At 45.4% G+C, this 25,377-nt stretch overlaps 1 protein-coding gene across 1 annotated transcript; it reads left to right on the forward strand.

The window, feature by feature from the left end:
* The first annotated feature begins 1,955 nt into the window (after positions 1-1,955).
* lepr (leptin receptor) lies at positions 1,956-25,377 on the forward strand. The gene is made up of 20 exons (XM_083671489.1): positions 1,956-2,154; positions 4,513-4,564; positions 5,379-5,431; positions 8,172-8,402; positions 9,339-9,468; positions 9,906-10,084; positions 13,634-13,779; positions 13,981-14,125; positions 16,296-16,562; positions 16,988-17,087; positions 18,177-18,406; positions 18,820-18,968; positions 19,692-19,845; positions 20,388-20,470; positions 20,972-21,182; positions 22,627-22,839; positions 23,195-23,278; positions 23,580-23,673; positions 24,117-24,192; positions 24,497-25,377. The coding sequence occupies exons 2-20, from the start codon at positions 4,554-4,556 to the stop codon at positions 25,367-25,369; spliced, it is 3,429 nt and encodes a 1,142-aa protein (XP_083527615.1). The 5' UTR covers positions 1,956-2,154; positions 4,513-4,553; the 3' UTR covers positions 25,370-25,377.

Here is a 25,377-nt window from a genome sequence, read left to right on the forward strand (position 1 = left end):
GTAGCGAAATATTTCATTTCAATATTTCAACACGTGACCCAGCACACAGCTCTGTTTTGGTTGCCTGCTAGACTGAATCACTCAGGGGAATTAGAGATAGATGGTCACTGCCCAATGACAAGGTGCACCAGGAACCAGTTAGATTAGAATTGCATTTATCATAATGTGCATTATGTAAATGTAGAATGAGACCAGACCAACATTTGTCATGTTTAACATAGAAGCACACGTGTTTGTGTTGTGTGAGTGGGTTTAAGATTATTCTTAGTCTTAATAAACACTGATTCATTGATGTAATTAGCAAACTCAACACAGAACACACAAGTAATAAATAATGTAGTTCTCTGGTCTAATACGTGTATTGTATTAGGTGTAGACACAACAGAGCTGTGATGGGAAGAGAGAGGCTCTGTACCCCAGTGGGAACGTTTCCCTCTCTGCTCTGTGTTGATCTCTCCTCCTCTGTGGATGTGGTGGGTTTGTATGGAGAGAAAAAGTGGTTTAGGCCTTTAACACTGGGGCACCTTGGATCTGGATGAGAAGTCTGATCTCTCAGATGGGGGAGGGGGGTGGGGGTGGTGGTGGTGGGGGGTGTTGGCTGCTGGTAGGCTTGTGGCAACACTCTCTGTCTTTGCTGTAAATCCAGAAGCCTGTCTGCCTGTGGCAGTATAGCATTCTTCATTACATTCCATGCATTACGATGAGCCCGTCCTCCATTGTCTACCTCCACCAGCCTCCACTGGTCTGTGGCCAGTTTCAGGATGTACTGACTGCTTGTTTACTTTGGGATGCAGCAGGGACACGAGCTAATGTAGGTGGTCTTGTTTGTTGGTCATCTGGAATGGACTGATTAGCTTTGTCAGGTCTGCTGCAACTGCCTTTTAGTGAACTGTTATCTCGCTATCTAAACACAGTATTTGAACTCAAATATCAATACCTATCCCCATCACACACCTCTAGTGTCAGCTGCAGTTCTTATTTGATGTGACAATAGTTTCTGTTAAATTTCAGGAATGTCACGGTGTGTGTGTGTGTGTGTGTGTGTGTGTGTGTGTGTGTGTGTGTGTGTGTGTGTGTGTGTGTGTGTGTGTGTGTGTCACTAGATGTTTTGCAGTGCGTATCACAACAAGGGAGGGAAGGACAACAGAGTGTGGTGTTTTCATTATAAATGTTTTTGCTGATGCAACAGATAACATTGTTATTATTCCATTTATCATCTACACACAGTCTAATAGCTAACCCCACATGGCAGGCTATTGGGGGGATGGGAACATTAGTCCATCTACACCACTGCATGATAAAACCATCAAAGTGTATCATCCTTCCTGTGTTTCGGGGATCGAATTCACCTATACCTTAGCATCTGGTGTTACAACAACACCATATAAGTCATTCTCAGAAATAAAGTCATAACACAATAGGTAGCCTACTACTGGACAGTACTCACAGCTTTTCAGATTGTTCGGGCAACACACTTGCCATGTGGAATGACATCATCATGAGGATGAGATCACATGAAGCTGATATAAGGTGAATACGGTACATAGGCTTTCCATGATTACGGTGTTTAACTTCTGGAATAAACAGGGTCCCATTCCTGCGAACTGGCTTTAAGGCTGCAATTTATATAAAGGAGACATCTACATTGTAACAGATGAGTGCCCTTTTATTGGAATTGTAAGGTGAGAAAAACGCATCTTAATGTCGAAATAGTTGCATTGTTTGTTTATATTGGGAAATTATTTAAGTGACAGTAACATCACTAATTAGAATATTTCAGCAAATTTCTGATAACTGGTACTTAAGAACAACAGATGATGGCAAACCTGCGCTGGGTGGCGGAACAGTGCCGATGACGATATTCTCACCGATATGCCACTCCCTCCTTCAGTCGGTTGTCTCAGCTCTGCGAAGCTGGCGGAGTAGTTCGAGGAGGGATAGCCGTACACTACCGACGTCAGGAAGAGGGAAACGGGACTACGGGGAAAACATCGGGTTTCAATGGAAAGGAGTAGCATTTTGACATTACTTGAACATTAGGCATGACACTGTCGGCACACATGTTAGTGTGAAAGACTGAGGCTCAGGACCCAAACTTCGGCTTTTGAACTGATTTGCGGACTCAGACAACGGTGCAGGAGGAATCCTGATCATGTAAGGAAAGATAACTGTTCATACTGCAACTCTCTTTTTACTTGTCCCTCTTTCTCCCTCTTTCTACATGTACTTCAGTACTTTTAGCATAACTTAGTCATGTTTTACTCCGATTTTCTTTAGCCTTCAGTTGATGAAACGCTTTCGCAAGATCAACGCAACATTCTATGAATATTTGTGATCCAGGTGTGATAAGTCAATCCTCACCTGTCTTGACTCTCAGCTTTGCAGATTTATTTATGTTTGTTTTTCTCTCCAAGCTTTCAGAAAGAACCAAAGTTGTTTTTATTCATTTTATGATGTACGATTTTTTTTTAGTTTGGTATAATTATGGGTGGGGGGGGTTGGGGCTTGCTGGAGAAATCAACTGTCAGGATTTCCTCCCGGTGATGCAAGCCCCAGCGCGCCCTGTTATGGACGGGTGAAGCGCGGTGACTCAACCGGGCTTGAGTCGCCTTGGTGGGGTAGCCGACTCTCCTGGGGCATACGGAGGGGCGGAGATTTGGGTCACAAATGGTTCCTGTTAAAGCCACAGTCTGTAAGATTTCAAGACATTTGAAATCATGAAATATATACCCATTGATTTTTAAGAATCTGAGTTTAGTACAATGGTCATGCAAACGACTTAGGTTGTTTATGTTTTTCGTTGTTTATGTTTTGTTTTCATTGGACACTGTTAACAAAATGATGGAATGTCATACCATATGACAGTGACAGTGCTGGATGAATGTGAACATATCTTGTATCATGCATTTGCCCTATTATGTCTGTTTTAATTGGTGGCCTGCTCTTTGAAGTTATGTACAGCTCATCCTACAGTAACACTGTGTCAAACTCTAATCAGACATTTTACAGGCTTGATGCACTAGGCCTGATCTTTCTGTCATACTCTCTCTTGTGTGTAATGAATATGGCTCATTTGTTTACCAAATTTAGAACGTTCCCAACGTGCCCGATTAGCATTCATGCCGTTTCTGCTCATTTGAATATTAGAGATATTGGGTGACGGACAGATATATCTTGTTATTTTCACCAGTTGGCCTGCACTTGTTTTGATATCAGATGAAGCCTATGAATATGAGTCATGTGTGTAACGGTAGCGTGATCGTCGTCAGGGGGAACGACTCGCCTGTGAGAGCCCACTTGCTCACGCTCTGCTCTTTAAAACAATTATGTATTTATGTGTTTATCCTTTATTTAACCAGATAAGCCACATTGAGATCTCTTTTTCAAGTGAGCCCTGGCCAAGAAGGCAGCATACATATACAGTAGTTATGCATACACAACACACACAACCTACAAAACAGCATACATGGATTACGTCAATGGACAAAATAGCCTGATGCTCAATCTCCTCATCATTATGCTGATAGCAACTTGATATCACTGTGAATAAAGCACGCAGGTTATGATGACACTCTGAGTAAGACATGCCAGGTTGTTGTTGTTCTCATCCAGAGGGAAGACATGTGATAGGCCAGTGGAGGCTGGTGGAGGCAGAAATCGGAGGACGGGTAAAGCATGGGATGTAAAGCATGGGAAGGAATGAGGAATGGTATCAAACATTGGTGTTTACAATGAGCCCGTCCTCCGATTTCGACCTCCACCAGCCTCCCCTGGCATGGTCCACACACTCTGCTGCAGGTGCTTTCATGGCGGATGGCTTGGTACTGCACTGCATGCTGGGTGTTATTGTTTTGATGTAGAGAGGCAATGAATTAATTGATGAAGTCACTGTCTTGTGTTTTCATGTCCTTCTACACCTACAGACGTTTGGTGTGAGAACCAGGTTCCCAGGGAAGGAAAACACTTTGTCATAATGTCTGAGTCTGATAAATAGCTCTGGGATCAGCTCGGAGTGGGTTATTTTATTCAATCATAAAATGCTTCTTCTGATGTGGCTTTCTGATTGAACGTGATGGTTGGTGGAAATGGAAGGCCTCTCTGACTGTTGTGCCTCTCAACTGGTAAACAAAACAGATTGCTTGTTGTTATCTTTGAGGGATTGTTGATCTGTCAGCCATATAAAAGACTTATCTTTAATATATCCAGAGGCGCTGCATAGAGAACCATGTTATAGAAATGATGGTTTATTAACGGGACGCAAATTTGATTTTCTGAGCAACAACAGAACTTCACCATTGGAAATCGTTTTTAATAAATGAGCTGAGGGACGTAGAATTCAAATGTCTTATCAACAAGCGAGCTACTGATTTGAGGCTCTGAGAGCAATTTGATGAAGTAACTGCCAAAATTCCATTAGCTTGGGGAGCAATTCCAGCTCTTTCCGCTGAAATGAAATCTTTTCCTCCTAACCTAACCAGTCCCTAAAGCCCTTTCCCTCTGCTCTCCCCTCAGAGATTCATCACTTCAAGACAAGAGGCCATGCTCACTAACCCATGAACACAATGTAAGTACAGTACAGCTACTAGAACACTAAACAGGATTAATGTAGCATGGGCTAGGACATTAGCATGTGTGTTTCAATCCCATTCTACATGAATATGGATGATATCGATGGCTATTGTGCTACATTGCTGTATTTACTGTACTGTACAGTGAGTGGTTCTATTAGCAGGAGGATTAGGGTTCTGACCATGCTCATTTCTAACAATAATGCGCAACATTGATTTTTGGGTTTTAAAATGTCTCATTCAGCACATTTTCAAATGACTCGTGACTAACACTAGAAGTATAGTATCATCACTGTAACGTTGAATGGAGAAGTGAAGGCTGTGGAGAGATGAGTCAACCCCATGTTGATGAGTGGGCCCGCCCGTTCAGCCCTGGCCCACTGGCTCGTTAATGACTAAAGGTTCTGAGAGGCCCGTAGCAGTGGCATTAGTACCCAACTGTTAAACATTTGACTGTTCTCCTGTGACATGAGGTTCTAGCAGTGGCTTGAGTCACTTGGCAGACTCTGTCTCTGTTTCCCTCTCATTTTTCTTCTCACTCTGTTAATCGCTCTCCCTCGTGATTACTTCCCCTCCCTCTCTCTCTCCCCTCTCCCCCGCCTCTCTCTCCACTCTCCCCCCCCTCGCTCTTCTGCTCTATCTCTCTCTCTCTCTTCTCTCTACCCCCCCTCTCTTCTTTCTCTCTCTGTCTCTCTCTCTCTACTCCCCCCCTATTTCTCTCTCTCTCTGTCTCTCTGTCTCTCTCTCTCTCTCTCTCTCTCTCTCTCTCTCTCTCTCTCTCTCTCTCTCTCTCTCTCTCTCTCTCTGCAGGGTTCTGTCTGCAATGCTGACATTCCTGGTCCATCTCCTCATCGTCTCCCGTGGTGAGTTCCGTTCCTTCCTTCTCTGTTAGAAAGAATGTGAATTATCTCTAAGCTTGGTCTTCTCTACCTTCCGTGGCGGTCTGCCTCAAGTCAGAAAACACAACTGTGAAGATAAACGTTTCCTCAGCTAACATAACTTTGGAAGTAAACAGTCAAGCAAAACATTGCAACCAAATGACACACTTTGCCTGAGTTCCCTGTCAATTCTAGTCAGATATTCCCCTAAACGCTGTCCAGAAGTGTTGAAATAAACTCAATAAATAAATAAATCAACAGGCAAATAAAACATAGCACATACACAGAAGAAAGGGCTTCTTCCAACAGTGTGTAATCCCTACAGTACTTAAGAGACTTCATGTGACACTCAGTGATTTTGATGGATCCGGATGTATCCAAGGTTACCCAACCTTGTAATATCAGAGTCCATAATCCCCTCACACGCAGGGGACAGACCAAACACAGCTTTCTCATATCAGCACAGCATATCTAACATCACGAGATTGACCAGATGAAGCCAAATACACACACAAAGGATATTTCCCCTGTTGTGTAGCTGAAGCTAGTTTAGAAAGTATTAGCAATCAGACACTGAAGCAGAGGAACAGGGGAACAGGTACTTTAGTAGCCATGCTGTACATTTCAACAACCACAATGCATTGCGTGTAGCATATACTGTATCTAGATGTATACATTCCTTATGTTAGAGAGCGCCCTCTAGGATGCAATTACAGCAGGTAAAACCACACTAATTATACAGTAATCCAATATAATAATGAAATAATGAATACAATGCAATAGAATGAATGTATAAAGGTATGGACACAACACCCCCATGTACAGTAGCCATCCTTAAGTTTGGTACACTGTGTGTGTGTGTGTGTGTGTGTGTGTGTGTGTGTGTGTGTGTGTGTGTGTGTGTGTGTGTGTGTGTGTGTGTGTGTGTATGTATGTGTGTGTGTGTGTGTGTGTGTGTGTGTGTGTGTGTGTGTGTGTGTGTGTGTGTCTAAGTCTGTCTGTGTCTGTGTGTGTCTGTCTCTGTGTGTGTGTGTGTGTGTGTGTGTGTGTGTGTGTGTGTGTGTGTGTGTGTGTGTGTGTGTGTGTGTGTGTTTTATGTATGACATAGTGTTTGTGAGGGACTACAGAGACAGCCCCTCTGTAATAGACTACCTGCCCTTAGCCGTGAAGCTGAGCACTGTGGGGGAGTGGGGAGAATTAATCATAATCTCTGGAGGAGGTTGCAGAAGGTTAGTTCAGTTTGGTTTAGAAAGTGTGTGTGTGTGTGTGTGTGTGTGTGTGTGTGCTCCTACCTACTCTGAAACCCACTATCTTCTGCTCCTCTTGCTTTCACCTGAGACTCAATCAGTTACATCACCCACACAGATACAAACACCCTCTTGTGTTCTTTCTCTCTCTCTCTCTCTATCTCTCCACCCTCTCTCTCACACACACACTCTCTCTCACACAAACACACACACACACACACACACACACACACACACACACACACACACAGAGAGACACACACACACAGAGACAGACACACACACACACACACACACACACTCTCTCACTCTCACACACACACACACACACACACACACACACACACACACACACACACACACACACACACTCACAAAGACAGTCTCTCAATGCTTGCTGAACCCAATTTCATTTTACAGTACATGATGTCAGGAAAGGAGTCATACACATGGTACAATCAACTTGTTTCAGAAACAGAGAATACAAACGCAAAAGAGCAAAACAGAATTCTTCTATTAGGCTTCTGTCATTTCCTGGCTTTTCCTTGACAGCTGTGCATTCTGGCTCTCTCTGTGGGAGAGCCCTTTTTCTGCAGAAAGGGTTCTACAGTACATGGACAACCCAAAAGGGTTCTTCAAAGGATAGAACATTTGTGGTTCTAGGTAGCAACTTTCTACAAGTGTACTATTGAACTCTACATTCCTCTCAGAGATGAGAAAATACAAAAACACATACAGCATATTACAAGGCTTGGCCTTGTTATGTAAGGGTTTGCTTTCTCTCCCTTTATATTGTATAGTCTGGTTTCCTGGAAACAGATTAAGCCTAATCCTAGACTAAAATGTATCTTCAATGGAGATTTACTATTAAACATTTTATTTAGTCCAGGACTAGGCTTAATCTGGATCTGAAGAAACCAGCCCATTATCTCTCTGTGAGAGTGACAGTGTAGTGTATATGGTAGGAAGTGGACCAGGTGAGCCTGGTCGAGGTAGAAATCGGAGGACTGATTCCATTCCTCATTCCATTCCATGTATTACAATGAGCCCGTCCTCCGATTTCTATCTCCACCAGCCTCCCCTGAGGTGGACTCACATGTTTGCATATCTATGAAGCAAACTGCTCTCTTCTCTTGGCTTATTAACAATTGGTGAATCAGGTAAGGCCCGAGGCTACCAGACACAATGACAGTGATGGCGTCTGAACAAAAGCAAAATGAAATTCATAATACATTCACAGACTTCATGGTCAACCGCTTGAAGCGGACTGAGATTAATATTTCCACAGAGATATTCAGTTGTTGCATGTATATGACCTATGTTTACATTTTTTATGTCAGTCTAGGTGAATTGCATTGTAGCGATGGGGCACAAATATTTTAGAGTAATACTAGTGAGGTTGAGGCTGGTCTCTGTCTCAGTCATCTCTGGGGTTTTTCTACCCTCCATCTTAACTTGTTTGTCTTCTTCTGTCTCAGGTGTTGTGTCTTTGGACCCACCCCGTCAACCCCCCTATGAGGTACTAGACCTCCCCTGGGAGACGGTGCTCTGCTGTGCCTCGCCCCCAGCCCCAGCCCGGGAGGGAGGGCCAGAGGACAGGGGGTCTGGGAATGTCACATCTGATAACGGACCACCACACACACCCCCCTGCCACTTTTGGAACTCTACAAGTACAACACGACCTCCCCTGGAAGCAGATCCTAGCAGAGGTAAAACCCCAGGTGATACTGTAGATCTTTCCACTAGATATTGCGCTTTTCCACTCGAGACCGGGTCCCACTGCAGACTTCTTTTTGGGCCCAAGCACTGTTTCCTTTTTTGTGTGTGTTGTGTTTCCACCACCTAGGATGATTCTGAGGACTTGGGAAGAGCAGGGAGGGGCAAACTATCGACGTTGACTGAAATGCTTCTAAACCTGACTCCAAACCGAAGTTACTAATGCATTATATCGCGTATCGCTTTATATCGTAACAGTCCCATAGGCTAGCCTTGCCAAACATTGGGAGGGCGCAATACATATCGCACCCCTACCCCTAAACCAGGCCCCACTTAACTGCACCGAGGAAGGAAGGAAACTCATTCATTGTAAAAAGCGAATCGGGGCCGATTAATTAAATCGAGCGCTTGGCATTGTGACTGTGCACTTGAATGGTGTTTTTGTCTGTGTGGAGCGGGCGAAGGAGTCCAAACTAAACCAGCGGGGAAGAGAGGACTCAGGGTAAAGATTTATTCAAGGGATCAATAGTGAGGTGTTGTGACGCATGCTAATCGATGGTCATTAGCTGCGAGCCTCGGCTCAGGGCCCCGGCCTAGCCCCCGAGCCTAGCCAATGATAATTAAAGTGTGGAGTTAAAGGGCTGCTATTTCCTCGTTGATGGGCTGCCTGGCCTTTCGAGATGGGAGTGATTCAGCACACAGGGCAGACTTGAGGTCCTCAGAGCAGAGAGTGAGTGAATGAATTAAGCACACGTTGTGTGATTCACAGTAGGTTTCATTTAACCAGACTGGCCAGTTACAGGCCTTATTTCTCAGAATATGTAACAAGGCATTGGCTTTGTTTTGACGGTCCTAATTGGGCCCTGGTACTAATTGGGTTTTTCAGCAGACTGTGTTGATGCTAACGTGCTAATTGAATTTGTTTCCAGTTGGCTGTTTGGACATCCTGTGCCTGGTCGATGGGGAAGGGGAGAACGTAATTTGTAATTTAAAGCCTCGCACCACTTTGTCAGACACCTCAGCTTCTGGCCTTTTGGCAATTAGCTGGCTCCTTTTGCCGTGAGTATCAAGTTCAACCTTCTATTGTGGAAACGTTCAGTGTCTTTCCCTCTCTTTCCCTCTTTGTTATGCTTGTAGCGTTTGCTCAAAGACGTGTGTCTCGGGAGCTATGATCACAGTGGGGGTTGTAGTGTGTGTGTGTGTGTGCGTGTGCGTGCGTGCGTGCGTGCGTGCGTGCGTGCGTGCGTGCGTGCGTGCGTGCGTGCGTGCTGTGAATGCCAAACTTGAAATTTCACACAGCGGGGATCAACAGGATTCTTGGTTTAGTGTATCCACAGAGCAGGCTGGGTGATAACAGACCAGCACACGGACTTCTGTCCCTGTGAAAATCTTTTGATGTTGAATAATAATTGGCACAAGAATATCCTGTATAAATCAAAATATACGGTAGATTTGTGTTGGGTAACATTTGATTTACCTTCCCCTTTCTATTTCAGATCGGAGGAGAACAGAGATGTCAACTCTACGGATGGGACTGATCCTATCAGTTGTGCAGGAGAAGACTCCATCACATGCTCTATGCCTCTTCACTCTGTCACCGGTGTCGTCATGGTAACAGTCAACGTCTCCGATGCCGCAAGCCCCCCAGTGATGCTCAGTGTCCCTCCGCGTCCTGGTGAGTGTGAGAAACGCTTGACCTCGTTCAGGTTCCCGTCTGAAGATGCTAGTTTATTTTAATAGTGTTAATGAGGCTATTATCCATCCAGAGGGCCTCGGATTCACAGGCTAATGGATGGGATCATATAATGATGCCAATAAGTGGCATGCTGGCTCTGTTTATAGAGTAGCTAAGGCCACCCAGGGAGCCGCTTCTACCATCAGGAGACCAGGGTGTTATTGATTGGTAATACTGCAGATTAAGTGGTGTACAGTGCATTCGGACTCAGTACTCAGACCCCTTCACTTTTTCCACAGTTTGTTATGTTACAGCCTTATTCTAAAATGGATTAAATACATTTTTTTCATTCATCAATCTACACATAATACCCCATAATGACAAAGCCAAAACAGGTTTTTAGAAATGTTTGCTAATTTATAAAAAAAACTGAAATATCACATTTACATAAGTATTCAGACCCTTTACTCAGTACTTGTTGAAGCACCTCTGGCATCAATTACAGCCTCAAGTGTTCTTGGGTATGATGCTACAAGCTTGGCACACCTGTATCTGTCAGGTTAGATGGGGAGCGACATTCAGAGACTTGTCCCGAAGCCACTCCTGCGTTGTCTTGGCTGTATGCTTAGGGTCGTTGTCCTGTTCGAAGGTGAACCTTCGCCCCAGTCTGAGGTCCTGAGTGCTCTGGAGCAGGTTTTCATCAAGGATCTCTCTGTACTTTGCTCTGTTCATCTTTCCCTCGATCCAGACTAGTCTCCCAGTCCCTGCCGCTGAAAAACATCCCCATAGCATGATGCTGCCACCACCATGCTTCACCGTTGGGATGGTATTGGCCAGGTGATAAGCGGTGCCTGGTTTCCTCCAGATGTGACTCTTGGCATTCAGGCCAAAGAGTTCAATCTTGGTTTCATCAGACCAGAGTGCTGCAGAGATGGTTGTCCTTCTGGAAGGTTCTCCCATCTCTCCCATCTCTGTCAGAGTGACCATTGGGTTCTTGGTCACCTCCCTGACGATGGCCCTTCTCTCCCTATTGCTCAGTTTGGCCGGGCAGCCAGCTCTAGGAAGAGTCTTGGTGATTCCAAACTTTTTCCATTTAAGAATGATGGAGACTACTGTGTTCTTGGGGACCTTCAATACTGTCAAATTTTTTTGTACCCTTCCCCAGATCTGTGCCTCGACACAATCCTGTCTCGGAGGTCTATGGACAATTCCTTCGACCTCATGGCCTGGTTTTTGCATGCATCAACTGTGGGACCTTATATAGACAGGTGTGTGTCGTTCCAAATCATGTCCAATCAATTGAATTTACCACAGGTGGACTCCAATCAAGTCGTAGAAACATCTCAAGGATGATCAATGGAAACAGAATGCACCTGAGCTCAATTTCGAGTGTCATAGCAAAGATATACTTATGTAAATGTGATATTTCAGTAAATTAGCAAACACCTGTTTGTCAATATGGGGTATTGCGTGTAGATTGATGAGGAAAAAGATGAATTGAATCCATTTTAGAATAAGGCTGTAACATAACAAAATGTGGAAAAAGTGAAGGGTTCTGAATACTTTCCGAATACACTGTATATAGTAATAATCAGAGACATCTTTCATAGTAGTGTGAGAATATGTTGACACCGTACATCAGGTACCTGTTTAAATATTGGCCTACACACACGCACACACATGCAGGCACGCACGGACGCACATGTGTGTTTGTGTGCAAGCGTGTGTGTATTTGTGTGTATTTGTGTGTGTGTGTGTGTGTGTGTGTGTGTGTGTGTGTGTGTGTTTGTCTGTTTGTGTGTGTGCATGTGTGTCTGTGGGTGTGCAAAGACACACATGCACACGCACGCACGCACACACACATACACACACACACACACACACACACGGCAGAGTGTTTGTGGAGGAGGATTTACAGTATGTAGACAGCATACGCAGGTGCACAGAGCAGGTACGTCAGGTAACCAGTTGCTCTTTAGGACTTCCAGTCAGTTGGGTGAGGTGACTGTTTGTTCAGGCTGTAGAAACCATGGCGATGAGGTGCTGATCTCTCCAGTGATGGGACAAACCCATCCATACTCTATTTGCTCAGTTACAGGCAGCTCTTCCAGGCCTCGTTTCATCCATGGAAAACGTTATGTACAAATGAATGAATGAATGAATGATCAAATGAATGATCGAATGAATGATCGAATGAATGATCGAATGAATGCCTCCCAACATCCATTTTCCACATTATGCACATTCTTTAGTTTATTAATAGATTGATGATTCATCTCCTGCTACCTTGGGCACCGACCACACGACCAATCCTGTTTGAGTTTAGCTCATCGCCATCATCATGTTCTCAGTCATCACAGTGAGATGGTGCCGTTTGTCGTGCAGAAGATAGAATTGTTGACGTGTGGTCTCATTACAAGCCTGGTTTAGTCAAGTTGGTTCCCATTTTGTGTGTCTATTCTTAGATAGCAAACAATCAATTCATGCATGTCAATATTTGTCTGGCTGTTTTCAAAGAACCATGAAGGGAACGGATGTAAAAACGAAGCTTACAGCTTGTTTATTAGTAAGTGAATGTCTGCCAGTCATACGAAAGCATTCATGCATAACAGGGATTAATGCATGGCTTGGAATGCAATTTTAGCCAATCAGATCACATATTTCTCTGAACTCCTTCTCTGCAGACATTGTTATTAAGAGACTCAATTATCCCCCTTGCTGCTCATTATATCACTGTCTCGTAATGATGACACGTACCATGTGTAGTAGCTGGGACTACAAAGTCAATGGGAGCTCAATCACTGAGAGTCAACACAAAGGGTAGATTAAACAACAGACAGACAGAGAAATCTCATTGCTTTAAGCTGGTTTTGTAAGCCATGACAAAGCCTCATTGAAAGTCAAATAGACCATCTCTGTCTATAACTCTGCTCCGTGTTGAAATGGATGTACTTCAGTCATTTCAGTGATTAATTCAATTTGGAGATATTGACAGTGTTGGCGTGAGGAGCCTGGCTCTATTGATTGTCTTCATCAATAATATGCCCATGGGGGACCGCTAGATATACTGTTATATATACTGTTATATATCATAACATCCCATAGCCATAGGGGCCCACAGGACATGCTAGGGGTCATACTATACAATATCACATACATGCTGACCAGGGGAGGCTGGTGGAGGTAGAAATCGGAGGACGGCCTCATTGTAGTGCATGGAATGGTATCAAACACTGTATTGCCTCTATAATTCTAAAGGTTTTTGCTCAGTGCAGCAGGAGCATTGGATGGTATTATGATTTTTATGACTGTGATGATTATGATTGGGGTAGTTATGATGGTTATGTGACTGTACCCACTATTATGATCCTTTTTGAGGATGGTTCTGTTTGTAGTTATGAATCACAAAGAGGAAGATGGTGATGATAAGGAGGAGGAGGATAATGATGATGGTGATGATGATGATTATGATGATGATGATGATGTGTTCATCCAGTGATCATGTTTTCATCCAGCGTGTATTGGTTGTGGTGTGTGTGTGTTGTCCAGGTAAACCAGAACCCCCAGTGAACCTGACACACAGCCAGACAACAGAAGGAGAGTTGATCCTGAGCTGGACCCCCCCACAGTCCAACGCCGGCCCACTCCGCTATGAGGTCCGATACTCCCACAGAACCTCACACCCCAACTGGGAGGTAAGAACTTACTGGTCCTAGAGCACACACACAACTGCAAAATGGCAAGTTACACAAATAAGATCAAAGACCAAAACCTCCAACTGCAAATATGTGTTTTGTTTCCATATTCTTTTAATGATCAAAGTTTTTGTATTGATTTCAACATATAATAAATAAAAAAAAAAGTGGTGATAACGCTGTTCTTCTGTCCTGTGCCAGCGTGTGGAGGTGGGTACGGATCCCTGGGTGTCTCTGTTGGCACTCAGGCATGGTCTGGAGTACAGGGTCCAGGTACGCTGCCAGATGCCCGCTTTGCCCCACCTGTGGAGTGACTGGAGCCAGCCCCATCTCATCTACCTGCACAGTAAGCACTCTGCCTTCACATGAAATCACACATGAAATCAGACATGAAATCACACATGAAATCACACGTGAAATCACACATGAAATGACACGCTTCAATGAAATTAGACGTGAAAATGGCATGAAATGACACATTTAAATGAAATCACACACAGTAATACAGTAATGCACCCCTCATATTACCGTAACCTACCCACCCGCTGTAGCTCTTTTTCTTCACAAATCCTGTCCTTGAGGCTGCTCGTACTAGATGCCAGTCATACGGGCTTCTCTGTGTTCCCAGCAACAGGGGTGGAGGAGGTACAGCTCTACTGTTGGATTTTCCCGTATCTATTTCCTGTTTTACCATTGATGCAGGAGTGTAAGAGAGGTTGTTACTGAAACTAAACGTGCACTCTGCTGCAACCTGGTCGAGTCAGTTCATCGTCCTCCGATAACAGTCATCCATTAAAAGGTTCTCTCAATTAAATTGTTCTCATAAACACTTCAGGAGTGAGCCTGGAATTGAGCTAGCTCCAGTACTCGATATAATGACTCCATGTTCCAGTCCCCTTAAGGGTGGACAACAGCAACACTCTGGAGGAGAGCCAACCTGAGACTCACAGACATCCTTCTCTGTTCCCAAGCACCGGCAGGGACAATAGTGTGAGTCACAGACGTTGCCCTTTGTGGTCGTTCTCCTATTTTTCACAGCAAAAACTATTTTATACTGGCCTTTCATATTCACAAGAAGTTGAAATGGTAGTTTAATGTTCTCTCTGGCTATGATGGTGGCATTTGTTGAATTAACAAGCGTTCACTTAGTAATGCATTATTACTCTATTATCATAGAGACATACAGAGTGTCATGTCGAATGCCGAACAATTACAGTAAACTGTCCCACACTGTCCCCAACAATTAAACTGTCAACACACTGACACAAAAAAAAAAGAAAAAAAGTTCTGTTTTGTTTTTAATGTTTTATTCTGTTTTATCCTGCACCTGGTGCAAAACAAAAAGCTTATTGAAACAGGCCCTCAGTGTGATGACTAACTCATACAGAGAGTTGGATCTCAGCCCCACCTCGCGTACTGTGTAGAGAACAAGCCCTCTGACTCACATGATGAAGTTCTTCATGAAGGGGAAGGAAGGTAAATGAAAGATGGAGAGACCCCTAATGGGCTCTGTGTCTCTAGAAGTGATGATTGCGATCAACACACACACACACACACACACACACACACACACACACGCGCAGACACACACACAAGCACGGACACACTCACACACTCGCAAGCGCACACGCACAATGTGGGCTATTCACAGTGTGGGCCATTCATTCAGCCATTTGTTGTCTCCAGGAAACTCTAAAACCCTAACCCTTGATTACACACACACACACACACACACACACACACACACACACACACACACACACACACTTTCTCACATCTCTGCGTCATTTCTAATTGAGGTCCTCAGTTTAGAGGGCGATGATTGTTGTGCATCTAAGAGTCTTACTAAAGTTGTAGGCTAGTCGCATCTGTGATCCCCTTTATTGTCCCTTCAGACAATGCTGTCTCATCAACGCCGTCTCCTATTCATCCTATTCATGTCTGTCGGTTGGCCTCTGAATTCAATTGAATTTTTCTTTCTTTGAAAGATTCTTGTCATTCTCCGCCCCCCTTACGGATTAAACACATCGGCTGATTACTAATCTTACTTTGAGAGGGTTCTCCGAAAAGATCTTTGTTGATGCCAGTTGCCGTGGTAACTAATTGGCTTCCGGGGTGTGTTCCCTGCTGGTGTCGCGTAGACAGAAAAGCCCGGAGATTCCAACTGTGGATGAGCTCTTTAGCCTCAGGAGCTAAAAACAACAACAACTAGAGACAAACAAACGCAGCATCGTTAGGGCAGATCAGTCAGGCCAAAGTACAAAGTCTTCATCAGTGGAGGCAGACATCGGGGGACGGGCTCATCGTAATGCATGGAACGGAATGAGTAATCGTATCAAACACACGTGTTTGATACCATTACTCATTCTGTTCCATGCATTACGATGAGCCCGTCCTCCGACGTCTCCCTCCACCAGCCTCCCCTGATCTTCACGCTGTGCTCAAAGCTCCTCACTGACTATCCCACCCCTGATGTTATTCTTCGACATTCATGTCTGTATGTGTCTTTATTTCAGATGTGAGTTACATCTCAGAGAATGTGGTGGCCAGCCCTGGGGACAGCGTGACCATTTACTGTGTGATCAACGACCTCAGTGTCAACGCCAGCTCGGCCGTCTGGTGGCGGAACCTTCGGGACATGGTCCCGCAGAGCCAGTGCACGGCGGTCAACGACCGCGTCAGCAAGATAACGGTCCGCCCCTCGGAGGGGCGGCTGTACGACACCCTTCAGTGCTGCCAAGGGTCACGGTGTTACTATGCCTACGCCCAGATCTACATCAGAGGTGAGTTGGAGCTGGAGGACATGAAGGGCAGGAGTCAGACAGAGAAGGGGAGGCTTGGGGTTTCATTCCGTTTCAATTCAGTGCGTTCAGGTATTCAGTTTCGATTCAACGTTTTCCTCATTGAAAAGCGGAGAGGAAATTTGGAATTGGAATCGGAATTTCAGTTGACTTCCTGAAGTGGCTGAGGGTTGGAGCTAGGGTTAGGGTTGGAGCAAGGGTCATGGCTGGAGTTAGGATTTGGGTTGGAGTTAGGGTTAGGGTTGGAGTTCGGATTGTGGTTGGAGCTAGGGTTAGTATACTGTATTGTAATTCACACAACATTCTGTACGTGACTCATCAAATAGATATAAAAACATACATAAATACGACACTAATAAGAGTACTTCATGTCATTAAAAACACAAATGTGTGTCCCTGTGTTGTAGCTGCCAGCATTGATATCAGCTGTGTGACCAATGGTGATCTGGACGCCATGACGTGCAGATGGAACAGCAGCCACTGGTCTGGCCTCAGCTTCCTCTCCAGGTAAACACAACCTACAGTACAGTATTGTCTCCCACGTGGAAGACATTTATGTTTACATTTACATTTATGGCATTTAGCAGACGCCTTTATCCAAAGCGACTTAAAACAAATACATTTGTTTAAGTAAGTGAATCATCTATCCAACAGACATCATAAGACAAAGTAATCAATGCTCATACCAGGGGCCATTGGCAGTCGTAATGCCAGAGGAGAGGCACAAGAGGAGAGGGCAGGCTTTCCCTGGGAGGAAGAGCAGCTCAGTCTTTTCAAGGTTGAGCTTGAGGTGGTGGGCAGAAATGTCAGCAAGACATGCCGAGACACGTGTTGCCACCTGTGAGTCAGAAGCGGGAAAAGAGAGAAAAAGTTGTGTCATTAGCGTAGCTGGAAACCATGTGAAGAAATGACAGGGCAGAGAGATTTGGTATAGAGAGGGAAGACACAAGCATCTACCATTAGGCCAAGAGGACATCTTCATGGTCAGAGGGCGACACTTGACTTTACACAGCTCAGACAGGTTCTACCTCATCACGAGAGTGTGATTCCAAATCACCTCCGCTACATACCCAATAAGCTAAAACAAGCTAACGTCGTTGTTAGTAGTCTGGTAATCTCATGTTTTTACAGTACAGTCATGTTTGGGGTTCGTTGTTTGTACAAACCTGCAGGCTCTGAGATGGGGTTGTGGTTGAGGGGAGTTCAGGATCAGTGAACAATAGTGAGTAGATTCAACCTGTCAAGTTGAACTGAAATGAATCACTGCAGTTTAATTCGTAATTGCAATATGATGTTGAGACATGTTACATACCATAACACAACATTATGACGCTGTACTGGATACCCGTGAGGGGTTCGGTTAGGGCGTTGTCAGCCAGACATTCTTCCCACACGCACACGCACACGCACACGCACACGCACACACACACACACACACACACACACACACACACACACACACACACACACACACACACACACACACACACACACACAACCCTTCCCACCCATGTCTCTGGCAATAGTAAAGTATTTAATCTTGAATCTTGAATCATGAATCATGAATCTTGAATCTTGAATCTGGACTCTTTCCAGGTGGGATGACCTGTCCTGCGAGGGCCTTGAGGGGGAGGAGAGAGAGAGCGGGGAGGTGAGCGTGGTCAGAGAGGTGGAGTGTCAGTTCAGTGGGCAGAGAGGAGTGAAGAGCTGCACACACACCCTCAAGCCCCTCAGGTTGTTCTCCTGCTACAAGCTGTGGCTGGAGGTGGAGACGGAAGAGGGCTCTGTGGGGTCGCGACCTGTCTACATCACACCCATGGAGCATGGTGAGGCCCTATCAGCATTCACGACCAGTTCTCCACTGTTGTGGTGACATTTATTTAAAAAGTATTTTAAAAAATTAATTATTATTAAAAAAAAATTAAACATACATACAGCTCCAGTAAAAACAGTGTATACTTAAAAAATAGTTAAATTATTGGCGCTTAATCACTATTTAACACGATTATTACAAATTCCCTGGTTCGATTCCGGCCATCGACATATCCTGCATATCATCCCCCCTCTCTCTCACCCATCCTTCCTGTCAATCGCTACTCTCTCTCTCTCTAATAAAGCAGAAATGGCCTAAAAACATATATTAAAAAATCTATATAAATGATTGCTAATAATTTGTAAGTATTGCAGCACTTTCCCAACTCAATATGGCTCTTCTCTCCCTCCTTTCTTGCCCCTGTAGTGAAGCCCCACCCCCCCTCTGGCCTGAAGGCCATGAGCCTGCCTGGGGGGGTCGTGAGGGTAGGATGGGTGCCCCCGTACTTGCCTGTCTATGATCTGCAGTACGAGGTCCGCTACTCCGCGGCTGACAGACTCCTACCAAAGTGGAAGGTAAGAGGGAGTTGGGACCCTACAAGAACACACAGGTCCAACCTCAAAAGTCTTCCCTTGATTCCTCTCTCTCTCTCTGTCTCTCTCCTCGTCTCCTTCTCAAAAACGCATTGGTTTTGAGAAGGAGGCGAGGAGAGAGGACGCAAGGAAGAAAGGAAAGACTTTTGCAATTTGGCCATAGCCTCAGCGGGTAGGGCCAAATGAGGCTCCACATCCTATCTCCTATCTCCTATCTCCTATCTCCTCCTATATTACACTTATGGCCTTATTGTGTTATTGTTGATATTTATTTAACTTGATATTCATAACATGCTTTGTTGAGAGGGAGCTTGCAATAAGCATTTCATTACACTGTTTACACCCTGCGGTATCCTGTGTATATGATGAATAAACTTTGATTTGATTTGATTTGATTTGATCTAGAATATTACCATGATCTGATTGGTTACCCTGTCCTCTATGACATCAGACCTGGCTTCTGAAATCACTTGAAATATTTATATATTTATACCTGTGCTTGATTGTGTTTGCCTGGTGCAGTTGAACCCATGGAATAGTCCCCCCCCCCCCCCCTCCCCACCCCCCAACAAACACCATGGCTCATTTCAAAACTGATTGAAATTTGTTTTGGGTAGATAACAATGCATGTGCATTGGTTGGAAAGCCTCAGATATTTGCGATTCTTTATTTGACAATGTTGTGGTTAATTGTGTGTGTTTGCAGGTTGTGGGTCCGCTGAGTGATCTGTGGGCAGAGGTACCGGTCCCAGATGCGTGTGGGGTGTACAGAGTGCAGGTCCGCTGCATGCACGCCAATGGCTCAGGGTACTGGAGTGACTGGAGCGAACCCCTCTTCTCCTCCCCTCACAACAGCAGAGGTACATATGCTACCATAATCACATCAGGAGAGGCTGGTGGAGGTAGAAATCGGAGGACGGGCTCATTGTAATTCATGGAATGGAATGAGGAATGGTATCAAACACACGTGTTTGATACCATTCCTCATTCCATTCCATGTATTACAACTAGCCCGTCCCCGATTTCTACCTCCACCAGCCTCCGCTTGGCTTGAAAGCGTTATAGAAGTGTTATTGTTAATATGACCTTGGTCTGATAGTTCTGATGGAAAATGAAAGCTTCTTAGGTACAACATGCATGCAGGCTGGCACACGTACACACACACACACACACACACACACACACACACACACTCATACAGAAACACGTGTGAGGCGAGCACCGAAACACGTGTGTTCTTGACCTCTGCTCCAAATGAGATAAATATTTGTTTGAGTATTTCTTGTGAGTGCAGGTTTTTTACTTTGAAAATATGAACTCTTTTAAATCTGCACCTGAAGAAGTTGTTAATATGGAGTTAAGCACACCATTCCCAAACGCTACTACGTGTCTCTTCTCTCAGCTCCTGACCAGGGTCCTGACTTCTGGCGAGTGCTTCAGGAGGATCCAGCCCGGAACCAGACCAATGTCACTCTCCTCTTCAAGGTACATTGAGAATGTATTAGATCATTTCTACCTGGCTCAGATGGTAGAGCATGGCGCTAGCAAAGCCACGGTTGTGGGTTCGATTCCTGGTGGGACCATATATACCAACACCGTACGCACTCACTGTACTGTAAGTTGCTTTGGATAAAAAAACGAGCATGTATGACATGCAGTATGTGGATGAGCACTCCTGGTCCTGCAGAGCTGCAGGCTTTTATCCCATCTCAGCCAGTGGAGGTTGAAATCGGAGGAAGGGCACACTGTAATGCATGGAACGGAATGAGAGATAGTATCAAACATGCTTTAGCTTGTCCTCCGATTTCTGCCTCCACCAGCCTCCCTTGATCTCTGCACTGACACACCTAATTCAGCAAATCAAGGTTTTGAAGATCAGTGGATTTGTTCAATCAGGTGTGATAGCACTAGGCTGGGACAAAAACCTGGACCCACTGGAATATCACTGACCTCACTCTTCCCTCTCTCTCTCTCTCTTCCCCATAGCATTCCCCCATAGTGGAGCCCTTCTGTGTGGAAGGACTTGTAGTACAACACCAGGCCTCTGGGGGTGCTGTGACTGTGGAGCGTATAGAGCTGGTGTCATCTTATACGTTCGAGTGGCGAGAGGAAGTCCATACAGTGACGGTGAAGGCCCAGAACAGCCTGGGCTCCTCCAGTAGGAACGTCAACATGACCCTGGACAGACACAACAAACGTGAGTCCCCTCTCTCTGCTACACTGTCAACACGATGGGCCCTTCCTCAACCGTTAGAAAGTCGCTTCCTTGCGTCCTCTCCTCCATCTCACATTTGCTTCCTACTCAAAACGCATTGGAGGAGAAGATCTAGGTTCCTCCCCTTAGATATTCTCCTCCAATGCTTTTTGAGAAGGAGGGAGGAGAGGAGGCGTCAAGGTTTCGAAGAACTGATGATGGGTCTTATGAGATTGTTGGAAGGGAATGGTGAGTGATGTATTGCTGTTGGTTAAGAAAGGCACATTGAAAAGATCATTCAATGAAGGACCGTTCATCTCCACCTCTCCATATCTCCACAGATAAAGTGGTTTGTCTTCTCTGTCTTCTCAATTTGATTAAAAAAAAAACAATAATCAATCAATCAGTCATTAAATCAATCAATCAATTAATTAATTAATGTATGTATGTCTGAATGTACTTGCATAGCACTTTTAAAGACAGGTTGCACAACAAAGAGTGTTCCCGGCCGTCCTTTGCCGAAAAACATAGTTATAGACAATGCGCATATTTTATAAACAATAAATACAATACAATCAGTGAGCGATGAGGTTCTGTTAGCCCCGGACAGAACTGGTACCCGGTGGTTGAGTGTTCTTCTCATGTACCAGTGGTGGTCTGAGGTGAATTGGTCCTGGTTTCCTGGCAGCGTCATAGATGATTGAGAAGTAAACACATTAAAAGCATGTTCATGTCAGTTAAAAGCCTGAGCGAATCCACTCAGCTCCATTATCTCTGCTTTCACATGTTCTCTGCACAGCCGTGATTGACTTTAAATGGAGGGCTAAAATTGAAGCTCGGGGGTCTGTGTCATACTCAGGGATGTTGATGTGATGGCTGGCTGGTGTGTGTGTGTGGTTCGCCCACACACAGCCCATTATTCATATTTTCATTAAGAGCTAATTGGTTGAGCAGAAGCCATTTGCACTGCTGATACAGCAGCGGCCTTATTAGTGTCTGTAAAAAGCTGGTGTTATTTGGGTTCAGACGGCCGGGAACACTCTTTGTTGTGCTGATTTGCATGTCTAAGCAGTGAAGGAAATGTTGCAGAGAGAAGAAAGGAATAGCGTACTGTAACAGGAACCCTGTTCTTTTCCTTTCTCTCTCTCTCTCTCTCTCTCTCTCTCTCTCTCTCTCTCTCTGCCTCTGTCTCTGTCTGTCTTTGTCTCTGCCCTCTGCCTCTGTCTCTCTCTCTCTCTCTCTCTCTCTCTCTTTCTGCCTCTGCCTCTGTCTCTGTCTGTCTTTGTCTCTGTCTCTGTCTGTCTTTGTCTCTGCCCTCTGCCTCTGTCTCTGTCTCTGTTCTTCACCTCTGTCTCTGCCTCTGTCTCTGTCTCTGTTCTTCACCTCTGTCTCTGTCTCTGTCTCTCTCTCTCTCTCTCTCTCTCTCTCTCTCTCCCTCTGTCTCTAGGCCAGTGTGCGCGTTCGTTCAGTGCGTCGGTGGTGAACAGCAGCTGTGTGGCCCTGTCCTGGGCCCTGCACCCCAACAGCACGGTCCCCTGGTCCATGGTCGTGGAGTGGTCCGCTCAGAATCCCCCACTCCTGGAGAGAACCGGCCAGGCCTCGGAGGGGAGGAGCGGCTGGGCCAGGGTCCCCTTCACTGATGGGGGCTTCTATCTGCATGGTATGGCCCCTCTGTTGATGTGCCTCAATACATCTCTTTTTACCCGCATTCAGACCATTCCTCTGGCTCAGTTGACAACGCTTAGGTTGTGGGTTCGTTTCCCGCTGGGACCATATATACTGAAAAATGTATGCACTCACTGCAATGTAAGTCGCTTTGGATAAAAGCATCAGCTAAATGGCATATATTATTATTATTATTATTATTATTATTATTATTATTATATTACACTACAGCAGTAGTGTATGGAGTATGGATTGTCAGCTGTCAGAGTTTTGGCACCCTCTAGCGAGAGTACATTGACACCAAGGAGTTGCTGTTTTTTCTAAGCATTTCTTTGGGCTATTTCCCCCAGGTGATTTCTATGGCTCAGAAGAGTATGAGTTCACATTGTATCCTGTGTTTGCTGACGGAGAGGGAGAGCCAGTGTATACAACAGGTAAGCTCTACTTCCAGGGGAACACAAGCTATATAATTCACCACTGTCTTTGTATTTACCATGAGTATGGAAGACTCCCACATCTTACAGTGCAGGTAGACATGCATCTAATTGTGTATTGCTCCATTGAATGTCTGTAATGCCAATCATATGTTTATATAATTAATTTAATTATATGATGCATTTGTGAATTCCTGACTGGTGTTAAACTGTATTCCCTTAGTGATGATAGGCCTATGGAAGTATCACAAAATCCTGTATAAATTGATAACCTCACCAAAATGATTGTTCTGTCCTCCAGCCACTAGGGGCGACCCTGCTGCCTACATGCTCCTGATGATCATCGCCTTCCTGTTCATCGTCCTCTTTGTCACTCTGGTCGTATCCCAAAACCAGTAAGTTGATTAAGTTACATTATGATCCGTATATTCAATCTCACCAGTTAAAAGTGATCATTTGATAAGTAACTTAACATAGGCTTACCTATACCATACTTTTAATACCAGTTTCATGTTCTTTTATATTTCATAAGACATTTACACTCAGAAATGACAGAAAAAGGAACCATTTCTTTTCACTGAGAGAAATACGATCAATAATTGTAACCACCTCCAGGTGTGTGGTTATTGATCTACTGTAGGCTGAGATACAATGATGAATTGGAACAATGACTGAGTTTCTTGATGTTCAAATTCTCTGGTGCTTAGTTGAATGTACATGGTACCATATGTTTCGAGAGGAGAGAGAGAGAGAGAGAGAGAAAGAGAGGAAGAGAGAAAGAGAGGAAGAGAGGAAGAGAGGGATACAGACTGATAACTGTATTGTCTCTGATTACCAGTGTGAGGAAGTTGATGTGGAAGGATGTTCCCAACCCTAACAACTGCTCCTGGGCTCAGGGTCTGGACTTCAGAAAGGTAAGAAGAAGGCCTATACTACAGAACAGGGGGGGAGGCTGGTGGAGGTAGAAATCGGAGGACAGGCTCATTGTAATGCATGGAATGTAATGAGGAATGGTATCAAACAGGTGTGTTTAATACCATTCCTCTTTCCATTCCATGCACACACACACACACACACACACACACACACACACACACACACACACACAGTCTTTGGATTTGTATGGCAGCTAGTGCCTCGTTAAACCTTGTAATACAGCTCTCTACCACTCTCTGCTCTAATGGCTCTGCTCTGCTCTGTCCCCTGTATCCTGTCCAGGCTGACACCATGGAGCAGCTGTTCAGACACCCAGAGGGCCTGCCCGCCTGGCCGCTCCTCCTGGTCTCTGAGACCATCTCTGAGGCTGTGATCGTGGAGAAGACTGGCCCCCCAGCCTCATCTCCAGTCCAGGACAAGGACACGATCAGGGAGGGGGCTCCGACTCAGGACCCTTCCCCATCCCCCACCCCCTGTGTGGACTCAGCGGGGCCAGGGCTCCTGGAGGAGACATCTGCAGACCTCCACCGCCTCCCCGTCTCTGCAGAGAGCTCCGCCCAGTCGTCTGTGACCTACGCCACCGTGCTCCTCGCAGACCCGCCCGGCCTCCTCCTCTACAAGCAGGACGGCAGCGGTGGCAGCAGCTCCAGTGACGAGGGGAACTTCTCAGCCAACAACTCGGACATCTCCGGCTCCTTCAACGGACGCCTGTGGGAGCTGGAGAACTCCCGGGCCAGGGAGATGGACCCGCGGCGGTCCTGCTCCTACAACTCCGTGGAGGAGTTCTCCGAAACATCGGAACAGGAGGATGAGGCCCTGGGAGGGAGGGAGGGGATGGAGAAGGACCTGTATTATCTGGGAGCTGGCTGTCAGGAAGAGGGTGAGAGGGAGAGTGAGGAAGAGGAAGAGGAGGAGGAGAGGGAGGAAGACACAGAGGTCATGCTTCTTAAAGAGGTTGTCCTGGGTCGAGAGGGCTCGTCTGTTGAGTCCAACCCGTTGCTTCGGCGTCAAGGCTCCAGGTTTGGGGAGTCCAGCGAGGTGGGGTCGGGGTCAGAGTCGGGGGTGAAGGCGACCCCACTCTACTTGCCCCAATTCAGAACTTTACCCACTAAGCCTCTCAGAGCCAAAGAACCCCCTAGCTGTGAGCTGTGGTAGTGCCTCAT

This window comes from Argentina silus (genome assembly GCF_951799395.1).
Source record: "Argentina silus genome assembly, chromosome: 6".
In the NCBI taxonomy this organism is placed as follows: Eukaryota; Metazoa; Chordata; class Actinopteri; order Argentiniformes; family Argentinidae; genus Argentina; species Argentina silus.

Excerpts from the sequence above, each read along its gene's own strand:
- lepr (XM_083671489.1), top strand. Across the intron at positions 9,469-9,905 it reads ATTAGCTGGCTCCTTTTGCC|ATCGGAGGAGAACAGAGATG; the intron begins GTGAGTATCAAG and ends TTTCTATTTCAG. Across the intron at positions 23,279-23,579 it reads AGAGCCAGTGTATACAACAG|CCACTAGGGGCGACCCTGCT; the intron begins GTAAGCTCTACT and ends TCTGTCCTCCAG.